The sequence below is a fragment of the Gracilinanus agilis genome, chromosome 6 (assembly GCF_016433145.1).
Source record: "Gracilinanus agilis isolate LMUSP501 chromosome 6, AgileGrace, whole genome shotgun sequence".
NCBI lineage: Eukaryota > Metazoa > Chordata > Mammalia > Didelphimorphia > Didelphidae > Gracilinanus > Gracilinanus agilis.
Window position 1 is genome coordinate 209,416,079 of NC_058135.1, and position 17,918 is coordinate 209,433,996.

General features: G+C 39.0%; 1 protein-coding gene and 1 pseudogene across 1 annotated transcript; both read left to right on the plus strand.

Moving 5' to 3' along the window:
• The first annotated feature begins 13,359 nt into the window (after positions 1–13,359).
• On the plus strand, positions 13,360–16,407 carry LOC123252456 (microfibrillar-associated protein 1-like). Its single transcript, XM_044681760.1, has 2 exons — positions 13,360–13,555; positions 15,068–16,407. The coding sequence occupies exons 1-2, from the start codon at positions 13,360–13,362 to the stop codon at positions 16,405–16,407; spliced, it is 1,536 nt and encodes a 511-aa protein (XP_044537695.1).
• Positions 16,408–16,813: 406 nt separating this feature from the next.
• The window catches only part of LOC123252457, a 67,554-nt pseudogene continuing 66,449 nt past the window's right edge, over positions 16,814–17,918 (plus strand).

A 17,918-nucleotide genomic window follows, 5' to 3' on the forward strand; every position in this document is an offset into this window, starting at 1 on the left:
TCCAACCATTCTGGATAGCAATTTGGAACTATGCTCAAAAATCTGTAAAAGACTGCCTATCCTTTGATCCAGCCATAGCATTGCTGTGTTTGTACCCCAAAGAGATCATAGGGAAAAAGATTTGTACAAAAATATTTATAGCCAAGCTCTTTCTAGTGGCAAAAAACTTGAAAATGAGGGTATGCCCTTCAATTGGGTAATGGCTGAAAAAATTGTGGTATCTCTTGGTGATGGAATACTATTGTGCTCAAAAGAATAATAAATTGGAGGAATTCCATGTGAACTGGAATGACCAGCAGGAATTGATGCAGAATGAAAGAAACAGAGCCAGAAGAACATTGTACACAGATGGATACACTGTGGTAAAATCACATGTAACATACTTCTGTACTAGCAGCAATGCAATGATTAAGGACAATTCTGAGGGACCTAAGGGGGGAAAAATGCTATCCACATTCAGAGGAAGAACTACAGAAGTGGAAACACTGAAGAAAAACAACTGCTTGAACACATGGGTTGATGCAGACATGATTGGGGATGTAGACTTGAAATGACCACACCAATACAACTATCAATCATATGGAAATAGGTCTTGATCTATGACACATATTAAAACCAGTGGAAATGTGTATTGGTTATGGGGTGGGATTGGGCGGTGAGGGGGAAAGTAAGAACATGAATAATGTAAACATGAAAATTTTTTCTAAAAAATAAAATTCAAATAAATAAATAATGAAAATAATGAAATAGAAAGGTCTAATTCACCCCGATCTTATGTTTGGAGCAGGTTTCAAAAAGTTTAGCCAGTCTTGTCATTCCTCTGAAAACTCCCCAGTGATGTACCTGGAACCCGTTGCTCTGACTAGATGTCACCTCTCTGAGCCTCCTCAGCCTTCTCTATAGACTTTCACTTTGGGGGCAAAATTTTAACAACTTGTTCTGCCTTTCCATGAGACACCCTCCCCCTTTGAAGTCTATTTAACACCTCTCCCCTCTGCCTTTCCCAGGCACTCCAGAAATTCACTGTTGTATGGCATTCTCAAATGCAATTCCATTGTCTTGATTAAGGATCTTTATTTTTGCTACTTTGAAAATCCCCTTTATTTCAGGTTGACATAGTCAAAAAGAGAACACAAAGCAGAAGTAAATTTCCATCCTCAGTGTCATTCAAGTCCTCCTTCTTTACTCATCAATTACCCTGAGTACTTACTTAGCTTCTTTGATACAGAACCAGGTATCTGGGAGTCTTCTTGATTTCTCAGTTTTTCTACAAGATATTCTAGAATGGTCTTTAAGAACCCACTGTACCATTTACCATATGTACCATAGCCCATACCCCAAAGGAAACTAAGAAGAAGAGCTGGGGAATAACTATGAGAAAGGACATGCCTGCTCCCTTCTACCATTCCTCCCCCAACCTTCTACCCTTAGGAGTCAAGATGTCCCACAGAAACAGAAGCCAGAGCTAGACCTCCAGGGTAGGCACAAGCCAGATTGGTGACCCCAACAAAGGCTACTTCCTCTGCCAATTCCAGCACTTCCTATAGCATCTATAGTTGTAACTCTTGCTGCTATGTAACTAGCCAATCCATTCTTTCAACTCCAGTGGCTACTCTTACTGCTTTATCTAAGCGTGGGCTCAGCTTGGTCACACTGTTACTGATAGCTTCAGAAGTGGCCCTCCTGCTAAATCTGGAGGGCTTGATATCACCCACCAGGAGTTCCAGAGAACCCAGACAGGGGACGAGCATCATCCATTTGGCCTCTGCTGCTAGGAGACTGAATATAGTATCATAAGTGAGCAGAGGGATTTCAAGGAAGTTGCTAATAATTCAGGCAAGGTATAGAAATACACTTAGGGATTTTCCTTGCATTTTCTTGTATTTCCTTCCTTTCCTTGTAGTAATATAAGTTTTGACTGAGACCCTCCAAATGAAGGCCTAGATAATCAACTCTGAAGATAGAGTTAATGTGATGGAAAAATATCATTTGAAGTAAAATGATTTAAAAAAAAGGGCAGAAGACCTTCCCATTCTGGAGATATAGGGAAATAGTACAAAAATTTTGAAAACAAACATGCATTTAGCATTTATTTGTTTGTAATAATTTAATAATAATTGTAATTTGGTTGTAACAAAGAGAGTATCTTAAGCAAGAGTTCATACCAAATAAAGTCATCTTTAACAGGATATCATCTGTATTTTAATAACATGTAAAACCATACTGTATAGTTTTAATAGAAGTTGAAAAAACAGAAAATGATTACGAATAGAGCTTTATAACATACTACCTTTCCAGGACCCACGTCCTCCCTTCTCATAAGAGGTCCCAGAAGACATTACCAAGTTCCTCATCTGGTAAGATCCATGGCTGATAAATCAACTTGCATTCAACAAAGTGCACCTTATAACTGTGGTGACTGCTGACTAAGCCAAATCATCATAGAGGAACTAGAGCTTGTTATTTCATCAGGACATCAGGACTTCAAGAAGCAAACTCCAAGCTCAAGTATTTTGTAGCTGGAGTATCAATAAAACATTCCAGCTGGTCCTCTTTGTCCCTTTTAGAGTTAATGTCCCTCTTTGCCTAATAATATTCAAGACACCACGTTCCAGGAACTTGGTAGGTGTAACCCTAAGGTCTTAGACACGAAGATCATCTTTAAAAATCCCAGAATGGACCAAGTAGTTGCTGGGAGGAGAGGGAAATGATCTTATATCTGAGACTAGTTTCAGTCCTGGGCGTTATTTTTGTTGTGGGTAACTTGCATTTGCATTCTATTCTACCCCAAGATAAATACATCTAAGGAGATTCAAATCCATGTCTAAAAAATGAATGTTCTCAATCACTCTAGCAAATGATCCAAGTTAGATTTACAACTCTTATCAACTGTACAACCAAGCCAGAAATTTAAGGAAGGTTATTTGAGGAAGGGGTTTCAAAAACAACTGGACAAAAGAAGTCTAGACTTTGAGAGTGTTTGTTTATCTTTCTTTTTTGAACCCAACGGGAAAGAGGGGAGTTAGAATATGTTGAAAAGGACATGTTAGCCATAGTCTAATCATCTCTATTAGGAAATATGAGAAATACATCTTCTGCAGCCATTATGCTTAGAACATATCTGTGTGAAAATTCAAGATGATCTCAATCTTATAATTACAAGTAGTTGCCATGCACTGAGAATTGCCCCTATCTGATCTCTGGCCTATCATGTGTAATAGGGAAATAGATTGGCAGGCTGCTGTGCCATACTTCACATTCTTTAAGACTGCCACATCAAGGAGTAAAGGTTAATATTTGTGTTAGTTTGTGAAATTGACTACGGATTGATTAAATTGAATACTGATTGATTAAAATCAAGTAGGCTCTGTCTACTATGAGTTGGGAGAAGAAACCATCCACCAGGTCTTTGCCCCTTTGGTCCTATCAAGAGGAAAGACATGTACTAGGACTCAGTCACCAGGAAACACAAGGGTTTTGCCTTTGTGGAATATGAGGTGCCAGAAGCAACCCAGCTGGCCTAGGAGATGAACTCTGTGATGCTAGAGCAGCTGGTTATTACTGGATTCCTCAATAATGATATTGGTTGGAATGCCTGGTTCATAAGCGTGTGGACCAATTCATTGGTCCCAGCACGAGCCTCCATCTTCCCCCACCAAGACACATTTGGCCTACAGAGCCAGGCTGTGGAAGCACACCCTTCTCCAACAGTCCCTTCAGAAGCATGTGTGGAACTCCTGGTGGACCTCCAGTGGCATTGAAGGTGCCCTGCAGAGCCTTGAATTGTGGAGCTGCTTTTTGACCAAAAAAGACCTCATCTAGGCTGGCCTGCAGCCACCATGGGACTAATCTTGTAAAGCTGGACCTCTCAGGCAATAAGAGACAAATTAGACGCCTTTATGGAATTAGTAGAAGCAGCCTCAGACTCACTGATATCTCTGTATGTTACAAAATGTAACCTTCAGAACACTCACTTTGAGAAAATCTTGCCAAACTTGTGCAAACGCAGGAGACCGTCCCATCTTGCCCTCATTGGAAACCATCTCTCCAGTGAAAGCCTGAGAGCCTGAAGGAGCCATTTCAGCAGAAATTGCTGGACCTGAAGGTAATGTCACTTCCAGTCTTTGTGGAAAACCCTTTCCTATAATTTCCTTTACCTGCCACGATGAGGACCTTTCCACTGTGTTGGATCAACTGAACTAGTTGTTACTCATAACAGAAGAGTCTTTCATTGAGTGTCCTCGTGCCCATCCCTTTGACCTGGGTGACAATTTTGATATACAGTAGTGGATTTATTACCAGAGATGGGAAGAACTTCCAGTCATATCTAGATAGTGATTACTTTAATTTCTGCTTTTATGTAAAAGCGTTAAATAACTAACGTTCACATCAAATATCTGCAAGTGTATAAATTAAGGAATAATTCTCACCTAAAACCTATATTATTTTACATAGGAGAACCACATAGATGAACAGAAACCAAAAAATGTTTGATTAGTATTTTTAATTTCAAATTAGACTCAATGTATGTCATCATTGTACTGATTTTTGTACAACTCTGCATAACTTTCTATAGTTTCATTGATGCTTCTCTCAGTTTCTGTCTCTGTGTGCTCTCAAATAGATATATAATAGATATGCACACATACACACATGTATATGTCTATGTACCTAGATGTATATATATATATATATATACACATATGTGTAAATCTACCTCAACCACTTTAATACCACTTAATTTTTATCACTAGTTAGAAATTTTCATATTTTTTGCTATTATAAATAAACCAGCTATTGATATTTATGCATAAAAAACCAAATAAATAAATAAATTTGGGAGAAAGGCAGTTGGGAGACTCCTAATCTCAAGGACTTCCTGTCCCTCTCAAGAAATAAGGAAAACTTTCTCTTTATAACTTTGAAAGTAAGGGAGTCACTCTTAACCTTACTCCTCTCCAGTAAGAGCTCATGCTCTATACATCTTGCTATTTTCTGATTGGGTTAGACTTCCCACCTATATCGTAAGTCCCGGGCCACAGACAAAGGGAGGCACACAGAGGAAGAAGGAGGTCTCCTGTCAGGAACCTATGTAATGCTTTTTTCTACACCCATGCATTTGCCCTATCTAGACATAAGCCCTCTCTCATGAGAAAGAACAAAGGCTGTTTCTTCTGCTCTCACTTTCTAACTACAGGTTTGTAATTATAATTTGAAGGGGTGGCCATTTTTATCCCATTCACTAACAATAAGACTTATTGACCACTAAAAAAATGTTTTCAAAAAGCAAGCAAAAGAGAAAGAACCCACAATCACAGTTACTATGGGGGTGGGGGGGGGGGTAAGAGAAGTCTGAGTTTCAAATTCAAAATACAATGAAGCTAAAACAGCAATTCATAAAATGTCAAAGAAAACAATGGTCTTAATCCCAAAATGGTTTTAGAAGAGGTTTAAAAAGGCTTTGAGTCTGGACTTCCTGATTAAGATGGCAGTTGAGTAAAAAGCAGCTGCTTAACCACTCCTAATTAAAACATATAGGACTCTTCAAGAAGACATAAAAACAAATCCTGAGGAATGAAGGGACTCCACAATAGGGCGCAGCATTGAAGGTACATGGAATTGGGGCATTTCCAACGCAAGTTGAACAACCCCTCCTCCCCCACCCCACACCACCTACAGTGCCAAAGCCAGAGCACAAGAGCTAGACCAAGCTTGGGGCACCCATTAAGTCCTTGGCAGATACCTGGGGTCACCAGGGCCTGTTCCTGAGAGCAGCAATACTTAAGACCCCAAGAGACTAAAGAACGTGCACAGACTTTGAACACAGGCACAAGCACAGGCTCTTGAGTCCACAGATCCTGAGCACAGGAGTGGACATTGAGTGGAGGGCCCAGTGCAGAGGGGTGCACGACTGTGGAAACAGCTCCCTGAAACTATTAAAGGAGCCTCAGACAGAGGAACAAACAAGGGAGCCACCAGGAGGCTTGACCCTGAGAACAACGAGATCTGAGACTTCAAGAGCCTAGAGAGCGCAAAGATACTCTGGGTGTGAGGAAAAACCTGAGAGGGCACAGGGCTACCAATGGCAAGCCATTCTCAAGAACCCCAAAAGAGAAAGACCATCAAGAAGAAATCTGTAACACTGGACAACTTTTACACAGAGAAAGTCCAGACAGCAGAGCAAACAGCAGAGGAGAACAAACAAGTAATCAAATCCAAACCTTCCCAAAATAATGAAAACTGGTCACAAGCTATTGAAGAGTTCAAATCTGAGATGATGAGAAATGTGGAAGAGATCTGGCAAGAAAATAACAGTTTAAAAGGCAGAATTTCACAACTAGAAAGTGAGGCAAGTCAACTGAAGACCAGAAATGACCAGATTGAAAAGGAAAACCAAAAGATTATAGCCGAAAACCAAAACATTAAAGCCGAAAACCAGTCCTTAAAGGCTAGAATTGAGCAATTAGAAGCTAATGATTTCTCAAGACAGCAAGAACAAATAAAACAAAGTCAAAAGACTGATACAATAGAATGAAACATGAAATATCTCAATGAGAAAGTGACAGACCAAGAAAACTGGTCTAGAAGAGACAATTTGAGAATCATTGGTCTCCCTGAAAAAGCAGAAATTAATAGAAACTTGGACTCCATACTAAAAGAAATTATTCAGCAAAATTGCCCTGAAGTTCTACAACAAGAGGGCAATATAGACATTGAAAGGATCCATAGATCACCCTCTCCAATAGACCCAAAAAAGACAACGCCCAGGAATATAATAGCGAAATTGAAGAGTTTCCAAGTAAAAGAAAAAATCTTACAAGTAGCCAGAAAGAGACAATTCAAATATCAAGTAGCACCAATCAGGATCACACAGGATCTGGCAGCCTCCACTCTAAAAGCCCGCAAGGCTGGGAATATGATATTCAGAAAGGCAAGAGAGCTGGGCCTTCAACCACGGATCAACTACCCATCAAAACTGACTATATGCTTCCAGGGGAAAGTATGGGTATTCAACAAAATTGAAGATTTCCAAGTATTTGCACAGAAAAGACCAGGACTAAATGGAAAGTTCAATATCCAACCACAAAAATCAAGAGAAACATGAAAAGGCAAATAAGAAACAGAAGGGAAAGAAAGAAAACTCATAATTTTTAAATTTCCTCTTTAAGGGCTTCAATAAGATCTAATTATCTGTATTCCTATGTGGAGAGATGCTATGTATAATTCTCTGTAGTGAACTCTATTCACTATTATAGTATTCACTATTATAGTAATCAGAAGAATAATTCATAGGGAGAGGGTGGAATACTAAATAGTCTAAGATGATATGGGGGATGGGAAAGAGGGGGGTCAATAGTAGGGGACACCAAGAGAAACATGAATGAATAAGAAAAATAGGATGTTCTATTACACACAAAGAGGGCATGGGAAGGGAAAGGGAAGAATACTATTATAAGAAGGAGAGGACAAAAGCATTAAGGAGGTAATATTTAAACCTTACTATCAGTGTAATTAACCCGGAGAGGAAAGAGTAGCTATATTATCCATTGGGATATGAAAGTCTATGTAACCCTACTGAGAAAGTCAGAAGGGATGAACCAAGGGGAGCAGGGGGGTGGGGTGGTTAAAATAAAGAGGGGAGAAGAAGGGGGAGGGAATTCATTAGGCCTTTAAAAATAAAAAGAGTGGAATAATAAGGGAGGGGGTAGAAAGGGAAGTTAATCAAGGGAGGAGATAAGGGATACTAGCTTAAAGCAAACCACTGGTTTAAAAGGAAATAGTGTAAGAAGAAGGGGTAGGACTAGGGAAGGATACAAAAATGTCGGCAAATGCACAACTGATAATTATAACTCTGAATGTGAATGGGATGAACTCTCTCATAAAACGGAAGCAAATAGCAGAGTGGATTAGAAACCAAAATCCTACCATATGTTGTCTACAAGAAACACATATGAGGTGGGTGGACATACACAAGTTTAAGGTTAAGGGTATGAGCAAAATCTTTTGGGCATCAAATGAGAAAAAGAAGGCAGGAGTGGCAATTATGATTTCTGACAAAGCCAAAGTAAAAATAGGTATGATTAAAAAAGACAGGGAAGGTCATTACATCCTGATTAAAGGCAGTATAGACAATGAGGAAATAACACTGCTAAATATGTACTCACAAAGTGGCATAATATCCAAATTCATAAAGGAGAAACTGGTAGAGCTCAAGAAGGAAATAGTAAAACCATACTAGTGGGAGACCTAAATATTCCTCTTTCAGATCTAGATAAATCAAACCAAAAAATAAGTAACAGGTAAGAGAGGTGAATGAAATCCTAGAAAAATTAGATTTAATTGATATGTGGAGAAAAATGAATAGGGACAAAAAGGAATAAACCTTCTTTTCAGCTGCACATGGTACATTCACAAAGATTGACCATGTAATAGGGCATAGAAACATTGCAAACAAATGTAAAAGCAGAAATAATAAATGTAACCTTCTCAGATCATAATGCAATAAAAATAATAATTAGTAAGAGCACCTGGACAAGCAAATCAAAAACTAATTGGAAATTACATAATGATTCTCCAAAACCAGCTAGTCAAAAAAGAAATCATAGAAACAATCAATAATTTCATTGAAGAGAATGACAATGATGAGACATCCTACCAAACTCTGTGGGATGCAGCCAAGGCAGTACTCAGGGGGAAATTTATATCCTTGAGTGCATATATTAACTAATTAGGGAGGGCAGAGATTAATGAATTGGGCATGCAACTCAAAAAACTAGAAAGCGAACAAATTAAAAATCCTCAGATGAAAACTAAATTAGAAATACTAAAAATCAAGGGAGAAACTAATAAAATTGAAAGTAAAAGAACTATTGAATTAATAAGTAAGACTAGAAGCTGGTGTTTTGAAAAAACAAATAAAATAGAAAAAGTACTAGTCAATCTAATAAAAAAAAGAAAGAAGAAAACCAAATTGGCAGTATCAAAGATGAAAAGGGAGACCTTACCTCTAATGAAGGGGAAATTAAGGCAATCATTAAAAACTATTTTGCCCAATTATATGGCAATAAATATAACAATTTATGAGATATGGATGAATATTTACAAAAATATAAATTGCCTAGATTGACAGCAGAAGGAATAGAATAACTAAATAATCCCATATCAGAAAAAGAAATTGAACAAACCATCAAAGAACTCCCTAAGAAAAAATAGCCAGGGCCTGATGGATTCACAAGTGAATTCTATCAGACTTTCAAAGAACAACTAATCCCAATACTATACAAATTATTTGATATGATAAGCAAAGAAGAAGTCCTACCAAATTCCTTTTATGACACAAATATAGTACTGATTCCAAAGTCAGGTAGATCAAAAACAGAAAAAAAAAACTACAGACGAATCTCCCTAATGAACATAGATGCAAAAATCTTAAATAGAATACTAGCAAAGAGACTCCAGCAAGTAATTAAGAAGATCATCCACCATGATCAGGTGGGATTTATACCAGGAATGCAAGGTTGGTTCAACATTAGGAAAACCATCCACATAATTGACCATATCAACAGTCTAACAAACAAAAATCACATGATTATCTCAATAGATGCAGAAAAAGCCTTTGACAAAATACAGCATCCATTCCTATTGAAAACACTGAAAAGTATAGAAATAGAAGGACCTTTCCTAAAAATAATAAACAGTATATACCTAAAACCATCAACAAACATCATATGCAATGGGGATAAATTAAAAGCCTTCCCAATAAGATCAGGAGTGAAGAAAGGATGCCCATTATCACCTCTATTATTCAACATAGTACTAGAAACACTAGCAGTAGCAATTAGAGAAAAAGAAAAACTTTAGCAAAGTTGCAAGATACAAAATAAATGCACATAAATCATCAGCATTTCTATATATTTCTAACACAGCACAGCAGCAAGAGGTAGAAAGAGAAACATTTAAAATCACCCTAGACAATATAAAATACTTAGGAATCTACCAAAACAAACACAGCAATTATACAAAAACTACAAAATACTTTCCAAACAAATAAAACTGGATTTAAATAATTAGAAAGCCATTGATTGCTCATGGGTAGAACTAACATAAAAAATGAACATCCTACCAAATTAATTTACCTATTTAGTGCCATACCTATCAAATTACCAAAAAAATTCTTTACTGAATTAGGAAAAACTATAACAAATTTCATTTGGAATAACAAAAGGTCAAGAATATCAAGGGAAATAATGAAAAAAAAAATGAAGGAATGGGGCCTAGCAGTACCAGATATTAAACTATACTATAAAGCAGCAGTCATCAAAACAATATGGTACTGGCTAAGAGACAAAAGGGAGGATCAGTGGAATAGACTTGGGGTTAATGACATCAGCAAGACAGTGTATGATAAACCCAAAGAGCCCAACTATTGGGACAAAATCCACTATTTGACCAAAACTGCTGGGAAATTTGGAAAACAATATGGGAGAGATTAGGTGTAGATCAACATCTCACACCCTACACCAAGATAAATTCAGAATGGGTGAATGACTTGAATATAAAGAGGGAAACTATGAATAAGTTAAGTGAACACAGAAAAGTATAATTGTCAGATCTCTGGGAAAGGAAAGACTTTAAAACCAAGCAAGAGTTAGAGAAAATTACAAAATGTAAATTTAATGGTTTTGATTATATTAAGCTAAAAAGCTTTTGTACAAACAAAAATAAAGTAGTCAAAATCAGAAGGGAAACAACAAATTGGGAAAAAATCTTTATAACAAAAAACTCTGACAGGGGTCTAATTACTCAAATATACAAGGAGGTAAAGCAATTGTATAAAAAAATCAAGCCACTCCCCAATTTATAAATGGGCAAGAGACATGAATAGGCAATTTTCAGGTAAAGAAATCAAAAGTATCAATAAGCACATGAGAAAGTGTTCTAAATCTCTAATAATTAGAGAAATGCAAATCAATACAACTCTGAGGTATCACCTCACACTTAGCAGATTGACAAAACTGGAAAAGGAGGGTATGTCCTTCAATTGGTAAATGGCTGAACAAATTGTGGTATATGCTGGTGATGGAATACTATTGTGCTCGAAGGAATAATAAACTGGAGGAATTCCATGTGAACTGGAAAGGCCTCTAGGAATTGATGCAGAGCCAAAGGAGCAGAGCCAGAAGAACATTGTACACAGAGACTGATATACTGTGGTAAAATCGAATGTAATGGACTTCAGTACCAGCAGCAATGCAATGACACAGGACAGCTCTGAGGGATTTATGGTAAAGATGCTACCCACATTCAGAGGAAGGACTGCAGGAGAGGAAACATATAAGATCAACAATTGCTTGAATGCATGGGCTGAGGTGGACATGATTGGGGATGTAGACTCGAAACTACCACACCAATGCAACTAACAACAATTTGGAAATAGGTCTTGATCAATGACACATGTTAAACCAGTGGAAATGTGCATTGGCCATGGGCGGGGGGAGTGCAGGGGGTGAAGGGGAATGTAGGAGCACGAATCATGTAACCATGTTAAAAATGAATATTAATAAATGGTTACAAAAAAAAGATTTACCAAAATAAAAAAAAGGCTTTGAAAACCAAGGGCTGAGGAAAATTAGAAAAGAAAAGAGAAATGCCAGAAAAATCAAGAAAGTATGGCAAAACAAAGATCAACCAATTGGAAAAAGATCTAAAACTCAAAGAAAATAATTCACTGAAAATCAGAATTGGGCAAGAGAAGCTAATGATTTCTTAATTCGTTAATACATTCTTAAGAATGAAAAAATAGGGAGCAGCTGGGTAGCTCAGTGGATTGAGAGCCAGGCCCTAGAGAAGGATGGTCCTAGGTTCAAATCTGACCTCAGACACTTCCAAAGCTGTGTGACCCTGGGCAAGTCACTTGACCCCCATTGCCTACCCTTACCACTCTTCTGCCTTGGAGCCAATACACAGTATTAACTCCAAGATGGAAGGTAAGGATTAAACAAAAAAAAAGAATGAAAAAATAGAGAAAATGAAAATTATTATTACAAAAATAACTGACATAGAAAACTGATCAAGAAGAACAGTATAAGGATTGATTATGAGAAAGTCACAATAAAAAAATTTAGACATTATAATTTTCTAAACCCTTGCAGTGTCTTAAAATGAATACTGTGTCAATTCCAAAGCAGAAGAGTATTAATGGCTAGGCAACTGGAGTTAAGTGAATTACATAGGGTCACACAACTAGGAAGTGTTCTAATGCCAAATTTGAACGTAGCACCTTCTGTCTCCAGGCCTGGCTCTCTAACCACTCAAGTCACATAGCTTCCCCTAGACACTCTGCTTCAAGAGGTTATGAAGGAGTATTGCCCAAAAGCCTTAGAACTAGGGGCTAAAATGGAAATTGAAAGAATCTATTTCATCACTATTCTCAAAGGGATCCCAAGATGAAAACTAATGGAACTGTATTACTAAATTCCAAAGCTTGAAGGGAAAGGAGGAAATTCTATAAAAGCAAAGAGAACAAAAACAATTTAAATTCTATGGAACTATAGTCAGGATAGCAAGACTTAGCAGTCTGTCAACAATAGAAGAAAAACATAGAATATGATATTTCAGAACACTAAGGAGCTGGGTTTACACCAAAATTAACTTACCCAGCAAAACTGAATATAATTATACAAAGAAAAATGGAAGTTTAGTAAATTTGAAGACATTCAGCTATTCTTGAGGAAAAGACCACAACCAAATTGAAAATTTGATCTCTAAAAATAAGAAGTTAACAATGAGAGACCAATTACAAGGGTTATAAAATAAGGTCAAACTGTTGACTTCTTATATGGGAAGACTATCTGTAAGTCTCAAGAATATCACTACTTCAGTATTGCTTGAAAGAACATATATAGAAGGCTTAAGGTTGATTTGAATATAATCAAATCCCTGCCCCCCCAAATGAGGTTGAAATCCAGAGATTACTTAACTCTACTTAACTCCCTCTTTTTGACAGGAGCAGTGACCATTATTAGGAGAATAATTCTCATGTCTAGGACAATACAAATTTTGACCTGTACAAGTAGGCTGCTCTGTAACACTGAAGGAGGAGTTAAAAAAGGTCAACAGAGGCACCCTCAGACATTGTGGGGCCAGCCCCACTCTTCTCCAGATCTTCTCTCTACTGGAAAGGCACTGGAATTGGCCCTATACAGAACAAAATAAAAGAGCATCAAGACAAGGTTTGACCAAGTTCTGCCATAGGACTTGGTGGTGGTTTCTATTAATACCTGGGTCCCCACAAATCTTCTGGGAAAAGACCTTTTATGTAAACTAAAAGAAACAATAAGAGTTGCTTCATATGGTTCTATGTTGCTAGAATTATCTGAGGAATCTTTAAATTTTTGCCCTGTACATATCTCAGAAAGCCAGGAGGTGAAACAGCCTCCCATCTTTGAAACACCAGCTGTTATACCCACGTCTCTGGCTGTGGTCATCCAGCATCTGCTGGCAGAGAGGGAGGAAGCTCTGAAATACCACCAAGCCCTATTTACTGCAGGAGCTGGTCAGTCTCTGGGGAGAGCTGGGCCCAAAGGCCTGTGATGATCCAGGATATGTGGAGGCTTGTGAGCAGAGGTCTTGGACACAGGACACGGCTGTCCCAAAGTGATCTTATGCTCCAGGACTTTGAGATCATCGAATCTGGCTACTATATGTGTTCCAAGGGTATAAAAATTATAATATAAATATAATATATATATTATATTTATATTATATAATATAATATAAAATTAATGAAAGATAGCTTTAAAAGTAAAAAAAAGAGGCTGAGAGGCCTGTCCCCTATATCTATGGGTGGCTGCCCTTAGATTGACACTAATTAATGCCAGCAGAAATTGCCAGCCCAAGAAACTATATCCCGGCCCATCCAGGACAGACTTGAACAAAAAGGATGCACAAGGGAAAAAGACCTAGCATCAACCATTGGGTATCTAGTTCTCCTCAACTGCCAGTGTTGTCCTATGATTGGATAGTTCAGACACTGGGACCCTGACACACTGCTTAGTTTGGCCTACCAATATAGGGGAAGAGGAGAAGTGCTACACATGTTTTTCTGCAATGGGAAGTCTATCCCACGTATATTAGTAACCCTCCCTTGGGAAATTCCTTCTCACTGAAACCCCCTTTCAAGGCTCACAGGTTGATTCCCAACCTCATTCTGATGTTTGTATCACTCATTGTCTGCCTCTTTTCCTGGTAGGAAAAGGTTTTTCCTTGCAGGAAAGCCACTGCAATGACCATAGCTAAGTTTTTCTTTTCTTTTTTTTTTAGAAAGGATTTTTGGGGGATCCCCAAAGAAGTCCATGGTAACAAAAGGAATCCATTTTAGCAAGTCAGTTTTCTTCCAGCTGCTGGCTGGCTGGTTGGCACTTCAGCAATTACACTCCACTTACCATTGTAAAAGGGAATTCTTGGTTCTTTGTGTTCATACTTGTGAAAAGGGAATCCTTTGTTCTCTTTGTCTACTTGGAGTTAACACTTTGGTTGGCAATAACTTTGAATCAACACAAGCGTGAACTAGGTGGGAGAAGCTTGAAAACCATTTAGAGAATTCACACCCTACCTAGTGTTAGATGAGAAGCCAGCTAACTCAGTCAGAAACTTGTTCCCACCCTCAGAAAGTGTGAACCCTTTTGATGAATATTCACACCTCCAGAATGTGCAAATTCCCACAAAGACTGCCCCCTGGGCAGGGCTAGACAGTTTGGAAGCTGTTATTGGCCCCTGTGAAAAGGGGCGGGGACAGGAAACCACCATAAAAGCCATGAAGGCATTCTGGAGAGACTAGTAGAGAGTGAACTCCAAGAGGAGAGTCAGTCAACTCCAACAAGAGTCACTCCAAGAAGGTAGAAGTACCATTAGTTCTTCTGAACCTTAGGGTGACCCCTTTTGGAAAACTTCAACTTTTACCTTTCAAGATTGTTATTGAGAGGTTGCTACCTCAGGAAGAGAAGAGAGGAGGTTGCTTGTTGTCTGTGTTGACTGTTCAGTATCTCTGGTTCTGAGGCTGCTGCAGCCTCCACCACTATTGCCATCAAGTCAATCTCGAGCACCCTCATGAAGCAGCCTCCTGTTCATTCCACTGCTGGGGCCATACTGGTTCGTAATGAGAAAGGGGAGATTTCAATGGAAAAAGTGAAGGTGAAACGTTATGTATCTGGAAAAAGGCCAGACTATGCACCTATGGAGTCCTCCAGTGAGGAGGATGAGGAATTTCAGTTCATCAAGAATTCCAAGGAGCAAGGAGCAGAGCCTGAGGAACAGGAAGAGGATTCACCTAGTGATCCCCGGCTTCGGCGCTTACAGAACCGCATTAATGAAGATATTGAAGAAAGGTTGGCTCGGCATAGGAAAATAGTAAAACCTGAAGTAGTGGGAGGAAGCAATTCTGAAGTAGAAGGAGATGGAAGGAAAATGGAGCCAGAGGACAGAAGTGAGGAAGAGGAGGAAGAAATTGATGATGAGGAAATTGAGCGGCGGCATGGTATGATGCGTCAGCGAGCACAGGAGGGGGAAAATGAGGAGATGGAGGTCATGGAAGTGGAAGATGAAGGACGTTCTGGGGAGAAATCTGAATCAGAGTCCGAGTATGAAGAATATACAGACAGCGAAGATGAAATGGAGCCCCGTCTCAAGCCTGTTTTCACCCGAAAGAAGGACCGTGTAACAGTTCAAGAACGTGAGGCAGAAGCACTGAAACAGAAGGAGTTGGAGCAAGAGGCAAAATGTGTGGCTGAGGAGAGGCGCAAGTATACTCTCAAGATTGTGGAAGTGGAGACAAAGAAGGAATTGGAGGAAAACAAACGTTCCTTGGCTGCCCTAGATGCACTCAACACAGATGATGAGAATGATGAGGAGGAATATGAGGCATGGAAAGTTCGGGAGCTGAAAAGAATCAAACGTGACAGAGAGGCTCAAGAAGCGATTCAGAAGGAGAAAGCAGAGATTGAACGCATGCGAAACCTATCAGAAGAGGAAAGACGCGTTGAACTCCGAGCAAATGGCAAAGTTATTACCAACAAAGCTGTTAAGGGCAAATACAAATTCTTACAGAAGTACTATCACCGGGGCGCTTTCTTCATGGATGAAGATGAAGAAGTTTACAAGAGAGATTTCAGTGCTCCCACCCTGGAGGATCACTTCAATAAGACTATTCTTCCCAAAGTTATGCAGGTCAAGAACTTTGGACGATCAGGCAGGACCAAATACACCCACCTTGTGGATCAAGACACCACTTCCTTTGATTCAGCTTGGGGTCAGGAGAGTGCCCAAAATACCAAGTTCTTCAAGCAAAAAGCAGCTGGGGTGCGAGATGTATTTGAGAGACCATCTGCTAAGAAAAGAAAAACTGCCTAGGATTCAACCTCCTACTTCCCTGACAAAGGACACATGGGGAAGTCTTTTGGGGGTTTTATTATTTTTTTCAAGATTGCTCATGTGGAACCTCTGGCATCAATGGAGCCTAGCACCCGTTTTATAGCTAAGGGACGATAAAACAAGGGGACATAAGGAGACATTTTTAAGGCTGAAACGCAATATCTAGATATGAGTCTAAGCCTGGGCTTGATTACTGGATCCTAGACTTGCTTTCGTCACTTCTCATGCCAACTGTGGCTTCAAAGTCTCACATGTGTAACATAGATTAAAAAGAAGTAATACAGTATCTCCTTAGAGTTGGGAAAAGTAACATAGGGAAATTAAGCTTATTAAAAAAAGCAAACCCTTTTTTGCCAAAACAAAACAAAACAAAAAAAAGATTGTCATGGAGAGCTCCCCTGGGAGAGTCGGATGTACAGTCTTGTCAGCTGCCATCTCTGCTCTAGCAGCTTCCTATGGCTCCGGCTCCGGCTCTGAGTACTCTGACAATGAGACAGGCTGTTGTTCTTTACCTGCTGTTGACTCCCTCATCCACCTGAAGAAAGCCCCTTTGACCAAGCTCTCTCTGCTGGGAACTGTGGATAGGGCACCCCAGGTGGAGGTTAAGGAAGATGTGGAGACTGGAGTACACCTGGACCCAGCCATTAAGGAAGTCCAATACAACCCTTCTTATGAGACCATGTTTGCTCCTGAGTTTGGACCAGAAAAAAATCCCTTTAGGACTCAGCAGGTGGCTGCCCCTAGGAATATGCTTTCTGGATGTGCTGAAATGACTCTTATCAATGATTTCATGTTTGGAACAGCAGAGGTGAACTTTTGCAACCTATGGGTATGCATTGGACCCCTCATTAGATAATTGTCAAGTTTCTACTAAATATCTTGGGTCTACAAAAGAAGCTGAGAACAACCAAGGTTTAACTGTATTTGAAACTGAACAAAGGAAAAGAAAAAAGGTTCAAAGAAAATTATGAATCAAATATTGATGGTTTTCTTAGGACCTTAGGCAACATATGTAGATGAAAAAAGTGGCTAAACATTCAGAAGAACAGAAAAATTAGATGCAATCACAGCCAAGAGGCATAAGAAAAGCAAACATGAGGATGACAAACCTGGAGGAAAAAAAAGACCATTTTACATGTCAAAGAAATGTATGACTATCAAGGTAGGTCTTACATCTATGTTCCTCAAGATACTGGTGTTAATCTGCATTCTACAGCCCCCCCCCCTGAGAAATGTTATCTTCCCAAAAAACAGATCTACCTTTGGTCTGGACATACAAAGGGTGTCAGTGCTATCAGGCTGTTTCCTCTTTCTGGCCATTTGTTACTGTCTTGTTCCATGGACTGCAAAATTAAGCTATGGGAAATTTATGGAGATTATAGCTTTACTGTGACCAACAAATGTTCTCAAACAGCGGTCAGAGACATCTGCTTTAATGGTGTAGGAACTCAGTTCCTCAATGCAGCCTATGACAGGTATCTTAAGCTCTG